Raw genomic sequence first — 19,803 nt, forward strand, 5'->3', positions numbered from 1 at the left:
CTCTTGCACAAATTGGGCAAAAGCCGTGTTAGTGAGCACTTCTCCTTTGCCAAAATAATCCATCCACCCGATCAGGATACTGATTAAATAATAATAACTTTAATTGTATAGCACTCTTATTGATACAGGTAACAAAGTGCTTCACAGCAGTCAATACAAAAATACACAAACAAGAAAAACAACACAGAACTAAAGCTTCCCTTTACAAATGTGTCTTAAGAAGGGGAATAAAACGGACTGCATTCTGATGCTTAAGCGGCCTTAACATCGCGATGGACAAACAGGTCTGCCTTGGGCTGCTCACAATAAACAACCACTATAGAACATGTCATTTTATCACACAACACAATAGAGCCGTAGATGTCTTAAGTCTTTGAGGGGGCGTGCAATTCAACTTCTGACTGCAAGAAGGTCCACCAGAGTGCCCCTGAATTCAGTGTTCATCTCCCTACCATAGGCCGTCTCCACTGAGAATCCCACAGTTCATCCAACAGCCAATCGAAAGGCGAGTATTTGCCCACGCTAGACGGTTATGTCGATGAACCGCAGTCGGGTCAGGGGGACCTCATGAGGACAACGAGGACACACGGAAGACCTTCCCCGAGATGGTTTCTGACAGCGCAGACGACGCTCTTTGGTTGTGAAAAACCAACCGTTTGCATCTGCTCTCGGCTTGGCCGGCCTCAGACAATCTCGAAGAAGAAGAAGAAGAAGAAGAAGAAGAAGAAGAAGCCACATGTGGCGTTCCCGGGGCTGGCACGGGGGACCCGCGGTCTGAGGTCGGGACGTCGGTCTGGTGTACTGCCGGATTCCCAGAAACGGAATTGTGGTGTGGACGGCTTTGGGGCGGGGGAAACTAGCATCCGACTCGCGGGGGAACAGCTCTGGGTTGGACGTTCATGCAGTCGGGCGTAGCGATTGCACGCCTCCCTCTCAGAACGTCACCAACAACCTCACGAGCACAAGGCAGCATCTGTGGCCTGGTGTTGTTTAGGACTGCACAGGCACACACGCCCGTGTGACGATCACGCTGTTTTTATTATCAGCGTCTTGATCTGCCATACCTGTCAAGTGGAGGGATCGTCCCGGAAAAGGAGAAGTGCTTACGAACACAGATTTGAACCAGTTTGTGGAATCCGCGAGAACTAGGCCTTTTGTGTGCAATTCCTTTTTGTATCCTTTATTGCAACTTGTGGAAGATGGGAGGGAAAACAAAAGTTGTGTTTTTTGGTGTTTTTTAGTTTTGTTGAGTGTATAAATGTGTAATTAGCTGTTTAAAGACTGCATTGTCTTCAAAAAAACAACACTGCGGTAGCACACAAACAAATCAATCCCGGTTTCGATTGTTCTTTGTAGCCTATTTGCGGTTGCCGTTTTCCGAGATTGTTTGAGAAGATTTTCTGTTCAGTTGGCGCATTTTTAATGTATTTTTTGCTTTAGAATTTTAACACCACAATGACTGGTCTGATACGCACAGTTAATTTTCAGTCCAACATTTCGATTACCTTTTGAATTTATTGTTGTTGCTCTCTACTGAGCTTATTGACCATTATTTTAATGGGCTGCATGGTTTAAAAGACAAATATTGCAGTCTCTGTTATTGGATTTTTCTTTGTGTAAAAATAACATCAGGTTTTCCAAGGCCAACTCATTTACTTATTTCAGGCTTTGTGGGCGTTATCAGCCCGATCTTTTTCAGATATGAATGAACATCGATCAAGAGTTTTTTTTCCTGGAATGTGCATGTGTGATATTATATTATATATAAATATATATATATATATATAACGATTAAAAAAAGAGGACATTTACTTACGTGTAAAATCAACAAACACTGTTTTGTGAACAATTTAACTTGGTCACCGTTTCTCCTTTTATGTTTTTATATATAAACATAAAAAAACAACAACAACACAGTAACTGTATTACGTTACGCAACATAGACGCCCTTCGAAGAAAAACTCTGCGACCGGTTTGACCGATGTACGCACAGCGGCGCCCGTCGATACTACAAATCACCCCGTCAGCCTCATGCAACTCTAGACCATCGTATTGATCCATCCTTTGTCCCTCTCTCCCTCTCTCCCTCCCCCCCTCCCCTCCCCTCCGTGATCACCACGACGGCGGCGGCGGCGGCGGCGGCAGACGGCAACAACAACAACGGCCTCCCGGAGAAGGAGCGGCAGCAGGTGGCGGAGCGGCTGCTGCGCGTCATGTGCTCGGACCTGGGCGCGGTGGCGGTGCTCAGCGGCAAGGACTTCCTGAAGCTGGCGCAGACGCTGGTGGACACGGGCGCGCGCCACGGCGCCTACTCCACGCGCGACGCCCTGGGCGGCAGCATGAGCGCGCTGGCGCTGCGCCAGCTGCCGCGCATGTACAACCAGGTGAAGGTCAAGGTGACGTGCGCGCTGGGCGCCAACGCCGCGCTGGGCATCGGCGTCACGTGCCACTCGCAGGCGCGGGGGCCCGACGCCTGCTACGTGCTGACGGCGCACCAGGTGGAGGGCGCGCGGCTCCGGCGCTACGTGCTGGGCGTGCGGGAGGCGGAGCTGCGGGAGGGCCCCGAGCAGGTGCAGCAGTGGATCCAGAACGTGCTGTCGGAGTTCGTCATGTCGGACGTGCGCACGGTGTACGTGTCGGAGCCGCGGGTGGCGGGCGGCGGCAGCGGCGTGTGCGGGGGGTCTCCGCTGGGGGGGGTCGGAGGAGGTGGCGGCGGGGGAGGGGGGGGAGGAGGAGGCGGCGGGGGATGGGGGCGGGGCCGGGTGTGCCTGCGCTGCGCCGGGTGCTCGCTGGGCGCGGTGGTGCAGGCGGTGCTGGGCAAGCACAGCCTGCAGGCGCGGGGGCTCCACGAGCTGGCGGAGCTGCTGGCGGCGTGCCGCGACATCGCCGCCGCCACCAGCCTGTCGGTGCGCGAGGAGCCCGCCGCCGCCGGGTCGGCGCCGGCGTCGTCGTCATCGTCGTCGGGCGAGGAGGGCGGCGCCCAGGCGCCCACGCCCCCCTGCTGGGACCGCACGGCGGAGGCGCTCCTGCAGGTGCACGCCCACTTTGAGCAGGTGTGCGAGGCGTACGGCCGCAGCAAGGCCACGGCGCCGCTGCTGCAGGGCCTCAACAAGCACCTGCTGGCCACGCTGGCCTGCCTGCTGGCCCCGCTGCGGCAGGCGGCCCTGGAGCTCAGCAGCCAGCGGCGGCCCACCCTGCAGCAGGTGCTGCCCGTCTACCTGCGGCTGGAGAAGCTGTTCACGGCCAAGGCCGGGGAGCCCGGCGCGGGCATGGCCAGCAAGCTCTGCCACTACTTCCTGGAGGCCCTGAAGGAAAACTTCAAGGTAGTCATTCCCTTTTTTTTTTTTTTTTTTTTTTTCCCCTCGTTGGATTCAGTCCCCGAACCACAAACAGAAGTCCGCCACACCGCAGCTCCTTCCATTCTGAATGCCTCCTAGACCGCTAGAATATTAATGATGAACTTAAACTTTAATAGTTTAGCAGCAGTTCAAAGGAAAACGTTTCTGGTTTGGTGCTGAAAAAGATGTAGCTTGCTACTTGAGCTGTCCCTACAAAAAACAGTTTGGAAACGTATTTAGCAGTCAACTTTATCCAAAGAGACTTCCATGTTGAGGCAGAGGACAATTAAAGCACATAATGAAAATTGGAATAACTAGACAAAGACTCTGTGCTGCAAGTTTCTAAAATAAATACCCGGACAGAATACAGAGCGGCTAGGGGATCTTTTAGGTTGTAGAAGGTGGTAGTGCAAACCGTTTGCATTAGACACATAACATTGGAAGAGCTTTCTCAATCCCCCAACGATAGAGCAGCTCCACAAAGCAAAGTTTCATCTAGAGACTACCCGGGAAAATAACAAGGCTCAAGAGCGCAAAAAACCCCCAGGGATGGGTTTCTGCAGACCGTAGACCTAGCTGAAGAATCTCATCCCAACGTCGAGGTACCACACCCGACACCAGCGTGGACTTTGAAACGTTACTTGATGGGCTGTTGTTGTCTTTTAAGGCAGACAGCGCAGTGAGGATAGACGGCTTGAAAGACACTAGATGACGTAGTGCATAGGACCGCAGGTCAGAATTGAACCCGGGGTCGCTGTGAGGTTACCGCACTAGCAGCTGGGCTTTTGGCACTCTGGGTCATGGGGGGGGTTAGAGTGGAGAGTTTGAGGACCTGGTGGTTCCCAGTGACGTTCCTGCTGGGAGGGATTGTTCCATCTTTTCCTCTAAAGGGTTCAACACATCAATCCGGTGCTTTGCTTTGAAGGGAGAAGCGTGAGGAGTCGAGGCTTTGATAAACCAGCCCGTGGTTTTTATCGCCATGTTTGTAGCTCTACCCTGGAACCAGGGTGGGATCAGTTAAAACGTGGCGGGACATCACAGATATAAAGGCATCATCATCATCACACCTCACACTTCGTTGGACAATGGAACAATGTTTTATGTTTTTTATTACACCATAGAACACATAATAAAAAGAAACCTCATTATTCTCCGCCATTAAAGTCTCAAGGTTTCCTCCTTCATAACAAAGGGGAGCTTTTCCTTCCCATTGGGGGGGGGGGGGGCGGGGGGGGGGGTTAGGGGGTGTCATAAATGTGTTTTGTGAATCCCCTTTGAAACTAACTTTGAACGAGGGATGAACAAATCCCTTAATCCCTTAAACAAACGACCAAAGTTGTTTCCCGACGGCTTTTCCCCATATCCGTACGACACGGGGGAAACTCCGCCCCTTTGCGGATCTCGGTTCCCAGCCCGGGTTGCGTTGGGCGCCCACGTGCTGCGGCCGCCTTTAGACCACACACACACACACACACACACACACACACACACACACACACACACACACACCAGAAGGGGGGAATCCCCGAAGCTCGCTCCATTGTTCTCCGGTTCCGACAGCCTCAATGGTTCCCTACTCAACATTGTTTCCGTTCTAAATAGTTTTGTGTTTCCCCTACGCCAGGTGGAGCGCGCCCACCAGGTAGCGATGATCCTGGACCCCCAGCTGAAGCTCCGCCCCGTGCCGGCCTACCAGCACGACGACATCATCGCCCGGGCCTGCGAGATGGCCTCGGAGCCCCGGGAAGGCGGCGGCGGCGGCGGCGGCGGCGGCGGAGGGGGTGGGGGAGGGGGAGGGTCGGGCGGCGAGGACCACAACAGCGACGGATCGCCCACGCCGAAGCGCGGCCGTCTCGACGGCGGCGGCGGCGTTGGCGGCCTCTCGGGGGCCAACGCCCCGCCTTCCTCCTCCTCCTCCCTGACCCCGGCGACCCCCGCCGGGAACGGCGTGGGCGGCGAGCACGTCCGCAAGGAGCTCTACCAGTACCTGGCGGAGCCCCCCGTTCAGGGCACGCCGGACCTCTTCCAGTACTGGAGCGCCGCGACGGCGGCGACGGCGGCGGCTGGGGGCGGAGGCAGCGGAGGAGGCGGGGCCGGGGAGCGGTTCCCCCGGCTGGCCCGCTTGGCGCTCTGGCTGCTGGCGGTGCCGGCGGTCGGCGTGCGCAGCGAGTGCCTGGCGCTGTGCGAGCAGAGCCTGGCCATGAAGCGGCGGCAGCAGGTGACGGCCGAGGAGATGAACAAGCTCATCTTCCTGCGGTCCAACATGGGGTAGGACTCTCGCCCGGTGGGGGGGGGGGGGGGGGGGGGACACTCGCTCGCTTTGAGATTTGAGCAAGCAGCCGCTAGGACATATATAGACGTAGATCAGTGTGGGCGACCCGATGATGCGCAACCGCAATCGGCGAACCCCCCCCCCCCCCCCCCCGAGGACTATTTATAATCGTAGAGGTTTGTGTGTGTGTGTGACGCGACGGGGGTTGACACGTGTATAGACGCAAAGTGCTTCTGAAGAACACTCGAGACGAACTCAAAAGACTTAACGGGCGTATTGTAGCGGGTCGGACAGTGAGCTGAATATTATGTCTGTCAACGGGCGGGAAGAGACACGGACAGTACAGATGATTAAAGGGTTGGAGTCATTGAGCTAAAGTTATTTTTTTGTTTGCACCCCCCCCCCCCTCGGTATATATGAATCATTCACTCTATATTATGTCGCCGTAGCGGTTATCGCGATGGATTGCATCACGTATCCTCTCAAACGGAGCAACACGGGCATGTGTGTTACGAAGTTCACTGCCACACACCACAACCGCTGTTATCACACAGAATATATCAGAGTATAATGTCTGACTTTGTAAGATTATAGACTGAACGGACGTGCATGGCGTCGGTTTGAACGTGCTCCCAAAAGAGAAAGAAATCTGTCTATTTGGTCATTTTAATTTTAATTTTTAGTAGTTTTATGAAATATTCCATTAATGCAGGGTTCAGTGACCCTACAATGACCTATACACTTCAGTGCACCGATTGAATATATATGTTTGCAACCCGTATCACCACTGCTGAAGTCCATTTGTATTGTTTCTTCCTCTTTTTTTTTTACAGTAAGAAAATGCTTTTTCCATAGGATGGTAAAAGGTATTTCTAAGGTCTTCCTTCTCATATAGTTGTCCCTAGACCAAAATATGATTTTTTTTTTAAACGGATTTAGAAAAGTGTATCAAAGTCATAATTGTGTGGGACTCGCATTTCACAATTTCACTGTTATCGACGCAGAAATGCTATTTCCTGTGTAGTTCCTGCTGTAGTGGACGACGTTATCGTTTAGCATTAGACATATGCATGGAGTTTGTTCTCAGGAAAGCCCCGCCGAGCAGCACGTTTATTTTTCTGCTATAAAGGGACACTACGACGACTTCACCTCAAGGTCATCCAAATGAGCAGGTATGGACCGAACGCCAGGCGAGGTCCCGCCCCTGTGTACTGTCAGCTCCATTCAGCGGCACCAAAACACACCGTTTGTGGGTTTGACAAAGTCACTTTACAGACAGGGGCGTGTGTTATGATTTCACGATACATGATCCTATTTAAATTCATATTTGCCTGAACCTAGGGCTTGAAAAAAAAAAAAAGATTCAGGCCCAGAGTCTGTTGTCACTTGAAACCAGAAGGTGTCATCTTATTTCATGACTTTGCATTGTTTGTAAAAGTGCAAATTGTTGTGTACTTTCATGACTGACTGTGTACTAATGACTTTTATTTTGGACCTAACAGTGACCTCTGCTGGTTCTTTTTTCAGTGTCAGAACCATTTTAGTTGGATTCAGAGACCACTTTTCAAACGTTATATTAAAATGTTATTTAATTGTATATATTGACAAAGCCTCAAGCCAATCTTTTTTTAACAATGTGCATTGATCATACAAATATCAGAGAATAAATAGACTCAAGAATGTTGACATTCTGAGGAAACAAATATTTTAAATGTATAAATCAGGCAACTATATGACGAACATGGCTTTGGTTTCTCTTCATGAAATCGCCAATTGGTTTGGTGGTTTGGTCATGAACTAAAAACTAAAATGTTCATGTATTATAAATAATCTAAACAGACTACTGCTAACCAACTTCAATCGGAGTACTCAAATGAAATTGCTTCACAGTGTGGTCCAAAAATGAGATCAGAGAATATCTCACACCATTGAATTCTGTTTTACAGTTTTACAACTGAACCCATGCTGGTTGTCCTCAGGCCCACCACAACCATCCCTAATTAAACTGTCTGACCAACACACCTGAACAACAAACAACAACTCCCACTTTAAGCTAAAGTAGAAACCCTCGCTTTGCCAGTCTAACACGCACGCGCGCACACACACACGCACATGCACACGCACACGCACACACATGCAAATCAAACACACACACACGCAAATCAAACACACAAGTCAAATCATGTGACCATGTTTTTCAGGGATTCAGTTCATGCACTGAATGAAACCTTAACTGTAAGGAGCTGGAGTCGGTGTAACTGGTTTCATATTTTGAATCTAAAGTGGAAGAATTCACATTTATTTTAGAGCAACAAAGGCATGACTATTCAATGTGTTTGTTGTTTTCATTTTGGTCAGTTAGGATTTTAAATTATCTATTTTTTTTTTTAACATGACGGATATTGAGCAAACGATTTTGAAGGGTAATGAATTTGTGTCCATACTATTTATATATATATTTTTCTTTGTTTTTCGCTCCAAATCAACTTTTCATTTCCAACTAGGAATGCTTTGATAACAAAATGCCACTTTTGAAGCACTAAAGTCTATTTAACTAATGACATTTTCGTTGGTGAGATTAGAGTTTTCTATCTGAGGTATGCATGCAATGAATATAAAAAAATTCTCATGAACATGTATTATATATAATTATAATAATAGTTTTATTAATAATAAGCCGGATTGTTCCTTTAACAAATAAATCGAGACTTGTTTGCTTGGGATAGAGCCTTAGCAGTTAATTGATTATGACTATGGTTATATGATTATGGCTATAGGTATAGATCTTATTCCGAATCGCGTCGGTTGGTGTATTGGGGATGACGTCATCTGATTTGAGCGACCATTGTGTAAATAAAAGTGAACTGTTCTTCTGCCACCAGGGGGCATCGTCATTACAGAAATATAGGGAGCACCGATACCACCATACCTCTTTTTTCTACACTAGCGTTTTAAAAAAAATAAAAAAAGGTTTTGATATATAGAACTGAACTTGGGTAACGTTATTCGAAACGTTTTTTTTTTTTCCGTTTTAATTTATTCAAATATCTGTATGAGATGATTGACATGGAAATGTATCATGTTTTAGAACGGCTAGTCCATTAGCAAATCAGGTGGAGCGTTCACTGTTGCATCTGTCGTACGTCTGTCTGTCGTTGACAGAAATGTTCTCCTTTTATACTCTGCTTGACAAAGAACCCTATTCTTTTTTTTCTTTTCTTGTCTTTTTGTTACACTTTAGTATCGTCGTGTAGATTCCGACCTGAGTTTGATTAGTACAACGCCTAATTTCTACTTTTGTAGCAACACTATTTTTATAAAACACGAGAAAATTCAATGTTTTTCTTTCTTTTTTTTCTGTCTTTCTGTATCATACATGGCAGCGCTGTTCAATGTTTATTGAAATACATTAACTGTAATACGTGACGTGTGAACAAACAAGCCCAAATAAATACCTAATCACTGACATGGCTCTGCCCCGTGTGTTTATATATGAGAGAGAGAGAGAGAGAGAGAGAGAGAGAGAGAGAGAGAGAGAGAGAGAGAGAGAGAGAGATGAGCTCAACCTTGTGTTTATTTTATTTATTTTTTTCAGAAGGCCTTCAGTCAAAGCCGAAACTAAAAAAGGAAAAAAAAAAAAGACTTCCTACTGTATATAACCCCCAAAAGCCCCCTGTGTGTGTGTGTGTGTGTGTGTGTGTGTGTGTGTGGAGGGAAGGGAGACGAGAGGGGGGGGAGGAGGGGGGAGAGTGGGGGGGGGGGGGGGGGTTACCTTGCTTTGAGAGAGAAAAATGAAGAATGCGGTCCGCTATAAGTGATGGCATGTGAAGAAGGACCTCCCTCCCCCCCCTGAGAGGGTGAAAAGGAAGCTGAGCTCCGACTACAGTGGCGGGGGGGGGGGGGGGGTGGAGGGGGGGGGGGGCAGTGTGAGATTGAGGGCCTCCCGACATATGGATGAGGAGAAGGGGCCTTGTATAAGGGTGAAGCGATTGAAGACTCACATATGCAGACAGAGAGGGGGAGGGGGGGGGAGGGAGGGAGGGGGGGGAGGCAGGTTGGAGGTGCGTGCGAGGGGTCCGCAGGGGCCTGCCAGTGGGGCGAATTAGTGAACGGAGAGAGAGAGAGCGAGAGAGAGAGAGAGAGAGAGAGAGAGAGAATATAGAAAGTGGGGTTGGCCTCCGCTTTGCCGTCTTTCTCCCTCCCCCTGACAACTCGTACCCGGGGGTCAGTGGGACCCCCACCCCCCCCCCCCACACCCCCCCCCCCCCCCCCCCCCCCCACGGCGGTCTGCAGCCATGCAAAAACACCCGCGCACCGTCTCCTTGGTTACCCCAGCCACAAGGGCTGCCCGCGAAAGTGTAATTTGCAGCACATGCGTCGGCCTTCCTCTCTCTCTCTCCCCTCTCTCTCTCGCCCCCTTTCCCTTTTTTCGCTCTCTCCCTTTCTCGGACTCCCCTCTATCCCCTCTATCCCCTCTCTGTCTCCCTCCCCCCCTTCCCCCCCCCCCCCCCCCTCTCTCTCTCTCTCTCTCTCTCTCTCTCTCTCTCTCTCTCTGTGTATCCCCTCAGTCTGTCTCCCCCTCTTTCTTTCACTCTCTCTCAATCTCCCCCCTCTCATCCACCCCCCCCCCCCCCCACCACCCCCTCCTCTCACCTCCTCTAGTCCACAATCACCACCACCACCACCACCACCTCTTACACACACACACACACACACACACACACACACCCCCCCTCCTCTCCCCGCTGAAGGTGAGGTTTTCCACGTCTGCTCACCACAGCGCGGGATGGTGAGGTTGCTCCGAGTCGCAGTCATTAGGACGGCGGAACGGAGGGAAAAACAACATAATCATTGCACAATTGCTTCCGTTGCGTGCTGGCTTATGGAAAAAAGTTGCGGATCAGCTTTTTTTTTTCGTGTTTTTTTGTGTGTGTGTGTGTGTGTTTTGAGAGAGGGGAGAGAGGGGGGGCGGGGTGGGGTAGGGGATTGCCTTTTGCTGTTTGTATTTTTCCGGAATTATGTGTGTGTGTGTGTGTGTGTGTGTGTGTGTGGCCTGGTGTTACTTTTTTCTTATCACTGATGTTTAAGAAATCGGAGGGTAAACAGATGTGTGTGTGTGTGTGTGTGTGTGTGTGTGTGTTTGTGCATATGTGTGTGTGTTTGCGGGTAGGGGTGTTCATGAGTGTGTATGTGTGTGTCCATGTGCGTGTGTGTGTGTGTCTGTGTGTGTGTGTGTGCGCACACATGCATGCATGGAAGCGTGTGTTTGTGTGTGTAATAGGGTTGTGGCTGTGTGTTCCTATGCGAGCGTGTGTGTGTGTGTTTGTGTTTGTGTGTGTGTGTGTTTGTGTGGGGGGGGTTCCCCTATCTGTACCATCATACAAACACAAGATGATGGCAGTCTCTAGCCTTGTGTCAGCGCCACCTCTGTGGAGACGCTCCCGTGTCTGCCAGCACCACTTCACCTGGGCTGGGGGGGGGGGGGAGAGGTGGGGGGGGGGGGGGGCGGGGGCGCGGTGTACTAGGATGTTCTTTTATAGATAATGACATCATAGGTCAGATGAAAGTGAACAATGAGTTCCTCCACTGCTGGGACCTGGTGGGCCAGCCAGGAAGTGCAGACCGCCGTCCCGACGCGCCGGTCATTGTTGAGGTGAACACGCGATAGTACTCGCCGAACGACGAACGCCGCGCGCCAGGCGTTGGTTCCCCAACGTCCGGGTCGGGGGGTCGGGGACCCCCGCTTGGGGTTCGGTGCCCCCACCTGGGTGGCCTTATGTACCGGTACACATGGGGTCACGGCAGGCTGCTGGCTTCTAGGACCGTCGTACCACAGCGTCAGTGCAGTGGTTTGGCTGGTTGACTCCCCCCCCCCCCGAAAGGAACCGGGTTCCATCCCCCCCCCCCCCCGATGTCCGCAGCGTAACCTGTAAGCATCCCTGAACAAGATGTCTTAACCCCTACCTGCTCCTGGAAGGAGGGAGGGAGGGAGGGAGGGAGGGGGGATGAAAGCTTTTGCCTCAATCCACCTTTCCCCAGAGCTTCACCAGGAACAGGGAGGGAGGGAGGGAGGGCGGGAGGGCGGGAGGGGAGGGGAGGAAGTGGAAGTGAGGGAGGGCTGAGGTGGAGCGTGGGGTGAAAAAGGCATGGCATGAAAGCGAGGACAAGAAGGAGAGAGAGAGCGGAAGACAAGCGGAGGAAGGACGGAGGAGAAGGGCGAAGAAGGTTCAGAAGGACGGAGCAAAGCATTCATATAAAACAAATCCACCTTTCCCCCCCCCCCCCCAGGTGCTGAACGCCAGGAACGGTCACGGGCATCGGTCGCCGTGGGTTACCCCCTCCTGGTCTCCGAGAGGGGGGGGCTGAGTGATATGAGGAGTGACACCGACGTACAGAACTGCCAAGACGCATCGTGCCAGGACGCCGTCAGGTGTCGCCCCCGGTAACGCTCCACCTAGCCCCACCCACCCAGCACCCCCCCTCCACCCCTGTGACCTCACATGAACCCCCCCCACCCGGTCATGCTATATACGCGCACGCACACACACACACACACACAGAGCACACACATACACGGCGCACACACAAACACACACACACACACACACACACACACACACACACAGAGCACACACATACACAGCGCACACACAAACACAGCGCACACACACATTACACGCATACGTTGTGCACAGGTACACACACACACACACACACACACACACATGCCAACCAAAAGAAACACACGCGCATGTCTATATTTGGTTTTGCTTATTGTATATTTTGTATAGGTTATTAGGTTTCACATAAAGTATAATTTATAGCGCAGGTGTGATGCAGGATATGAAGCTGAAGAAAAAAGTGTCCAGGTGTGGTATGTGTGTGTGTGTGTGTGTGTGTGTGTGTGTGTGTGTGTGTGTGTGTGTGTGTGTGTGTGTGTGTGTGTGTGTGTGTGTGTGTGTGTGTGTGTGTGTGTGTGTGTGTGTGTGTGCATGTGCATGCAATATGTGCACAGTACAGAGGTATACTATTCTCGGATACAAAGCATTCCTAGTCATGGAGAAGTAAATGACTACTAAGCCAAGACAGAGAGAAATTGCGGGGGGCGGGGGGGGGGCTGACCAGAGGGATTTTTAATATTTCATGTCCTCTTTGAGTTATGAGATGACTATGAAGTGTGAACAGATTATATGAGAGGTGCGCAGATTTATTTTGCTTTGAGGAGAGTGAAGGCAAAAAAAAAAAAGAGGAAAAGAGGTCAAGGTTGAACACAGTACACGTGTACACACAACACACACACACACACACACACACACACACACTGAAGCTAGCTAGACATCTTTGATTTAAAATGGAATAATCTGTACATAATATGACAATATTTTTTTCCATCCTGGGCTAGGTAGGAAACATTGAGCAAAAACAAAAGTGAGTCTGAAATGTTATTTTTGAAGCGTCATTCCGATTTCACTATTTTTTTTCATTGATTGGGAATCTTTCGTCTCCTCTGTTTGTGCAGTCCCTACGTCGGCTTACAGCCATGGGTTGATTTGTACGTTTACACCTGTGGAGGTGCCGTCCATAAGCACAAATAGAAATAAAAAATAAAAGTCCTTCAGACGTTACCCATACACACCCACACAGCACGAGCTTCTACTTTGAAATGTACCCAATTTTCCTCAATCCCCTCTCTATTTTCAGGTTGTTTTTTTTACATTCTCAATCGATCATGCATGAACCCGTTGAGCCCTATTCAGACGTTCAGGTTAAAGTTAGCCTAGGTAGAATAACGTCGGCCCACTTCGATAGGCTAACCACATGACGTCATGATTGGGAGTGTTTAGTGCTCAGACAGGCCAAGCGCCATCCACGACTACATTATTGCTCCTGTTTTGGTAATTGGAAAACCAGTAAATTGGATTAAAAACCTTTAGAGGATGATTAAAATCAATTGACTTTTCTCCTTCCATTGTGGCAGTTGACGATTGTGTTGTACCCCCCCCGGTCCCCGTCCCCCGTCCCCAAACTCAAGTATTGCAGTTAGTTTGTAAATAATGACAGTCATCCAGCCCACCAGCGCGGCCAACTCATGTGTCAGAGCGAGAGACTGCACTAGATCTAGAGAACGGTAAAGTAAGTACGTTTTTAATGATTTACCATTGAGTGACTTTTTTCGTCCGGATTCCGCCCATCTCATTTCAGTGATTTGTAACTACAGGCTGGCTATCGTTAATCTTAAGGGGCTGGATGTACTTCGTTCTTGGCATCGGCGGGCAGAGGCTCAACTTAGACAAACACAAAAAAATACAAACTAGGCATTTTTTTATTCGGGCCAATCGTGCTGACTTTTTTATTCTTCTGCTTCTTTTCATATTTTCGATTCGATTTTTTTTTTCTTTTTTTTTTTCTTCTCCATAATCAGGGCTAATGGACGGTTTTCATTTGTTAAACAGAACCGTTTGCATACAGATAATAGGATAGACTAAACTGTTTAAACTCTATCGGAACATTGTTTACATTTCCCCTCTGCGAGTAACTCCACCCTCTCCCCGTTCGTTCACATTACAGTGTGGGCGGACGCTGGAGCCAGAGTGCTTTTCCCACCGATTCCAGGGAATCTGGATGATTGATCTGGTAGGTCTAGCCGTAGCGTCACTATGTCACTGGGAAGAACCCATCACCACCAGTACGTCCATCGTTAAAGACTTTTATAAAGCCCCCCCCACCCCTGGGCCCCCCGAAACGGAGAGCAGAGCACAGAGCCAGGACCCCCAGGCCATCGCAGGTGCACCTGTGATGACTCACACACACACACACACACGCACACACATGCGCACACACACACACACTCCCGGTGCTTCACCATGTGGTGCTGGAGCCGAGGAGAGAGAGAGGGAGAGAGATATAGGAGAGGAGGAGAGAGAGATATAGAAGAGGAGGAGAGAGAGATATAGAAGAGGAGGAGAGAGAGATATAGGAGAGGAGAGAGAGATATAGGAGAGGAGGAGAGAGATATAGGAGAGGAGAGAGAGATATAGGAGAGAGAGAGATATAGGAGAGGAGGAGAGAGATATAGGAGAGAGAGATAGGAGAGGAGGAGAGAGATATAGGAGAGGAGGAGAGAGAGATATAGGAGAGGAGAGAGAGATAGGAGAGGAGAGTGAGAGATATAGGAGAGGAGAGAGAGATATAGGAGAGAGAGACTTCTGAGAGAGAAAGGAAGAGTGAAACAAGAGAGGAAGTCAGAGAGAGAGATAGAAGCGAGGAAGTAAGGCAAAAAGAGAGATAAGAGACCAAGAAAGAGATATGAGACAAAGAAAGAGAGAGACGAGAGAGAAAGTTGGGAAGAAAGAGAGAGAGAGAGAGAGAGAGATATAAGAGAGAGATACGAGAGAGAAATGAAGGGAAAGAGAAATATAATGGTGGTCGGTATGGGGGACTCTGTTTACATTCTCCCTCTATACCTTCCCCCCACACATCATGTCATGTTTATTTATCTTTTTGTTCTCTTTTGTTGTGGTGGGGGGGATGTGGGGGGGGGGGGGATCGGGGTGGGGGGGATGTGGGGGGGGTATCTTACGGGCGCAGATGAAACGCAGAGCTGATTGATCAGCTAGCCCCCCCAGCGGAGGGGGGGGGGGGGGGGGCAATCGATCAGACTGATCCCTCCGATGCGTGACCCCAGTGCGGGCTGATTGACAGCAGACACTTTCTAACGAGGCCTTTCAGAACCCGGGTGCAGGGGACGGGGGGAAGGGGACGGGGGGGGGATGTGTGGGTGGCTATAGGGTCGGGGTGGGGGGGGGGGGGGGGGGGGGTGTGTTGGGTTTGCCCCCCCCCCTCTGCTCAATCAACTCAATGCCATTGTTAGCGTCCCTGCGTTTGCCCTCCATCACCCCAATTTGCATAATCGGCTTGTGCATTGTGTACGTGTGTGTGTGTGTGTGTGTGTGTGTGTGTGTGTGTGTGTGTGTGTGTGAGTAAACAATGCACAGAAGAGTAAACAATGGACACGTGCATTCCCAGTCAACAGCGCCGGGCCTACCTTAATACGTCTGGGGCGCATTAGAACACACACACACACACACACACACACACACACACACACACACACACACACACACACACACACACCAGCAGCAGCACCATGTGCTTGGTTTATTGACCTAGCCACCAAGCTGTGTGTGTGAGTGTGTGTGTGGTTGTGTTGTTTACGACGCTTTGGTTCCATTGTTGTCCATATGTGGCCGGGAAAAAAAATCTCTCCATCTTGGCCTTAACGCATAGCACGCCTGCATTAACGCGTGAGAAGCGCGCCGCTGATGAACTCGACGTGGTGTGTCATTTGTTGGAAGGAGCCCGATACCTCGCTGAAAAGGTGGAGCGTGGCGGAAGAAAAAAAAAAAAAAAAAAAAGACAGAAGTAATTTCCCAGATGCTTTTCTTACCCCGAGTGAATTTGATCTGGGAACAGTTAAACGCCGTATACAATCAATACGGCCGCCTCGAAATAAAAGGTGTCTGCGCTGCAGATTTCTGCAAGCGTCCCTATCCATAACATCGGACCTGGACAGAGCGGGGGCAGGTGTACGCAAAACCTTTTGGTTTTCGACCGCAAAAGGGGCCTCTTGCTGTTATTCTACACAAGGCTTCCCAGGTGGTGCTCATAGGTAGAGGCAGAGGTGAAAGTGGAAGAGGTGCGTTGTCTCGTGTTTCACGCCGTGTTAAAGACCCTGACCGCCCAGCGTGCACAGAGCGACTGCGTTCGGTCCTGGCCACTTTGTCGTTTTATATCGAACCCGAAGCCTTGAACCGTTTAAGTGTATTCAGTCGCGTCTTTGGCCGTTGTTCGTGATATGACGGGATGGTTTTTGCATCAACAGAGAACAAAGTGTGCTTGGCGTGATCTTGGGGGGGGGGGGGGGGGGGGTATACGCAGACATGCTGTTCTAACCCTTCTCCGGGCTTACATGTTGAGGAAACATGGACGTTAGACCTTTTGGATTCAGGAAATTGCACAAGCAGAAACACAGCAGAATAAATATCACTGACATTCCAGAAACACGTGCATGCACACAAATACACACACACACACACACGCGTGTGCACACAAACGTATGCATACATGCACACACGTACACACGCACACGCACACGCATGCACGCATGCATGCGCACACACACACACACACACACACACACACACACAAAGACACGCACACAAAGACAACACTTCAATGTGAACAAACACACACAGCAACACGCACACCCGGACACACTTGGACATGCACACACCCACCCAGTGCTGTGTGTGTGTGTGTGTGTGTGTGTGTGTGTGTGTGTGTGTGTGTGTGTGTGTGTGTGTGTGTGTGTGTGTGTGTGTGTGTGTGTGTGTGTGTGTGTGTGTGTGTGTGTGTGTGTGTGTGTGTGTGTGACACCAGCTCCTTCTCTACTGTGTTTTGGGTATTTCCATCTCATCTGGAGGTGAAGCATGCCGACACTGTGATGTCAATGTTTAGTCAAACAAGGGCATGCATGAGAATACAATAAAGACAGAAAGCAAATTCACAAACACACACACACACACACACACACACACACACACACACACACACACACGCATGGCTTGTTCCTTTTGACATCATTCATTTACTTCAAATGAATGTTTGTTTTTGTTATTTGTATCTGATTTTGTTTGTTTTATCCCAGCGGATGAACAAAAAACGCACACAGATAAAAACATATTTTTTGTTTCGGTAATTAAAACTACAGCGAAAGGATCTCTTCAATTGCATAATGCTTTAGAAAGGCAGCCTTCTGACATATTTTGACTGTCCGTCTCTCATCTATTATGCATGTCTTGTTATGCTATCGGTGAAGAAACTCAAACTACGTATCGTAATGTATCCACATCTATTACCATAGTGTCCCCTCCTCTACTTACCGCTACCGTTTTGATAAGAGTTTGCTAAGAGTTTGATCCTTTGCCACTAACATGACGTCAGACAGCTTTTGTTGTTTTTTGGCCCAGAAAATTACATTTGACAGTGACTGGTTTAAAGGAATAACCCATTACAAATGTAAAGTGCTCCCTTTTTTTATGTCTTGGTTTTATAACCCCTGCCTATCTGGGGAATTTGATTAGAAGCATTTGACTTAGAATTGACTTAGCTAAAGAAGCTAAAGAAGCTACTATAGGCAGTAGCAGGGTTTAGCTGTGGGCTCCTGTGAATTTACATTCCCAATAAAGATGACGCATTATATTCCTGTTTAATTGGATGCATAAAAACCGGTAATTTAATGAATACAGGCAGCTTTATTACAACCGACATAACATGGATAACTTTTTTTTAATCAAGAACTCATTATCGGATAATTCTTTCGAATCACCCTGCAACAAAAAAATGCTTCTGAAATATGCAACACACACGCACACGCACGCACACACACACACACACACACACACACACACACACACACACACACACACACACACACACACACACACACACACACACACACACACACACACACACACACACACACAGAACAGGCGAAGTGAAGTGAATGAACCTGGTTGACACCGCTTTCAAACTTTTTCTGTTGTGTTTTTTATTTCTTTATGGACGCGCTCACTGCGACGGTATTCCAAGCAGGCCCGGGCTAATGAGCTTTTTACTTTTAACCAGCTCCATATGGACGGGGTGCATGGGTGTGTGTGTGTGTGTGTGTGTGTGTGTGTGTGTGTGTGTGTGACGGGACGGACGCGGGCACGGGTCGTGTGGTTTGCGGCGGTGTGCTGACTGTGCCATACTCTCTCCCCCTGTGCCACCCCGGGCACGTTTATGGAGTCCCTGCAGGGCGTGGGGCGGTAAACCCGGGACCCGCCATTAAGCCTGACTGCTCACCGCGCCGGCTGCCGCGGTGACGGCGGCGGCGGCGGCGGCGGCCGGCGGCCGAGAGCACTGACGTGATGCCGGGATAGCTGAGCGTCACACGTGTACGCCCGCACGCACGCGCACACGCACACAACATGCACGCTCTCACACACACACACACACATGTAGGTGTGCATCATGCGCTGACGTGAGTGAGGCGCACACACACACACACACACACACACACACACACACACATACACACATGCACATCGACATCGACACACATACACCACACACACGCACACACACACATGGTGCACATCAACGCACACACGCACACACACACGCACACATGCACACATGCACATCAAACACACACACATTCATGCGCATTGACACACATACACACACACACACACATGCATGCACATCAACACACGCAAGTGCACACACACACACACACACACACATGCATATCAACACACACGCAGTCACACCTCGGTGTGCATGTGCAGACTCAAGTGCGTACACATGCACACACGCATGTGCACGTCAACATGCACATGCACACACACACACACAGGCGCGCACACACACACGTGCACATCAACGCACTAATGCTTTTGAGGTGAATGATATGTATGTTTATACAAAAAAAAACAACGAAACAAGCGCTTCCAGTAACACACTGGAAGCATCCAGAATAAAAAAAACAACCCGTTGATCGGTGTGAAATAACCCGGCGCCACCGTGCGGAGAGAAGACCACACCGTTATATTTGTCGTCTATTAAAGCCGCCGAGCCGAAACATGTTTATCTAGCTGTGAATCGCTTAAATCGCATCCGCGGGCTGGCTGATGTCCCGCCATTCAACATCTGATCTGAATGGGGAGTTTAAGCATGGGGAGAAGGAGCAGGTGGAGGAGGAGGAGGAGGAGGAGGAGGAGGAGGAGGATGTGAGGAGGAGGACGAGCTATCTGACCTATGCGATAGAAGGCGGCAGGAAAGCTCTGGTGTCACCGTGCTGGAAAGCGGAGCCAAGAGAGAGGCAACTTAGTTGACATCATCGCCCCTCAAACTCCTCCTCCTCATCTCCACCTGCACCGACACCTCCTTCTCTCCCCTCCCTCCCCCCCCCCATCCTCCTTCTCCTCCTCCTCCCCCACTCCCACCTCCTCCTCACCTCTCCTCCTCCTGCTCGTCCACAGCCACGATGACTAATAAATGATGCACTTACATAAAGCAGGGATGGAGTCAGGGGATAAGGGAGGTGATGGGAGGGAGGAGGGGGCATTTTGAGGGGTGGGGGGTGTG

General features: G+C 50.0%; 2 protein-coding genes across 2 annotated transcripts in view; one reads left to right on the plus strand and one right to left on the minus strand.

Moving 5' to 3' along the window:
• Positions 1-9,053, plus strand: part of znf618 (zinc finger protein 618) — a 30,808-nt gene extending 21,755 nt beyond the window's left edge. Inside the window, exons 13-14 of the mRNA XM_084483122.1 lie at positions 2,146-3,323; positions 4,963-9,053. Of these exons, the coding sequence (XP_084339248.1) occupies positions 2,146-3,323; positions 4,963-5,610 (1,826 nt within the window). The 3' untranslated portion in view covers positions 5,611-9,053. The remainder of the gene's footprint in view (positions 1-2,145; positions 3,324-4,962) is intronic.
• Positions 9,054-18,498: 9,445 nt separating this feature from the next.
• Positions 18,499-19,803, minus strand: part of astn2 (astrotactin 2) — a gene marked incomplete at both ends in the record, with an annotated part of 226,615 nt that continues 225,310 nt past the window's right edge. Inside the window, 1 exon segment of the mRNA XM_084483245.1 lies at positions 18,499-18,573. Within this exon segment, the coding sequence (XP_084339371.1) occupies positions 18,499-18,573 (75 nt within the window).

The sequence above is a fragment of the Micromesistius poutassou genome (assembly GCF_964030765.1).
Source record: "Micromesistius poutassou genome assembly, chromosome: 18".
NCBI lineage: Eukaryota > Metazoa > Chordata > Actinopteri > Gadiformes > Gadidae > Micromesistius > Micromesistius poutassou.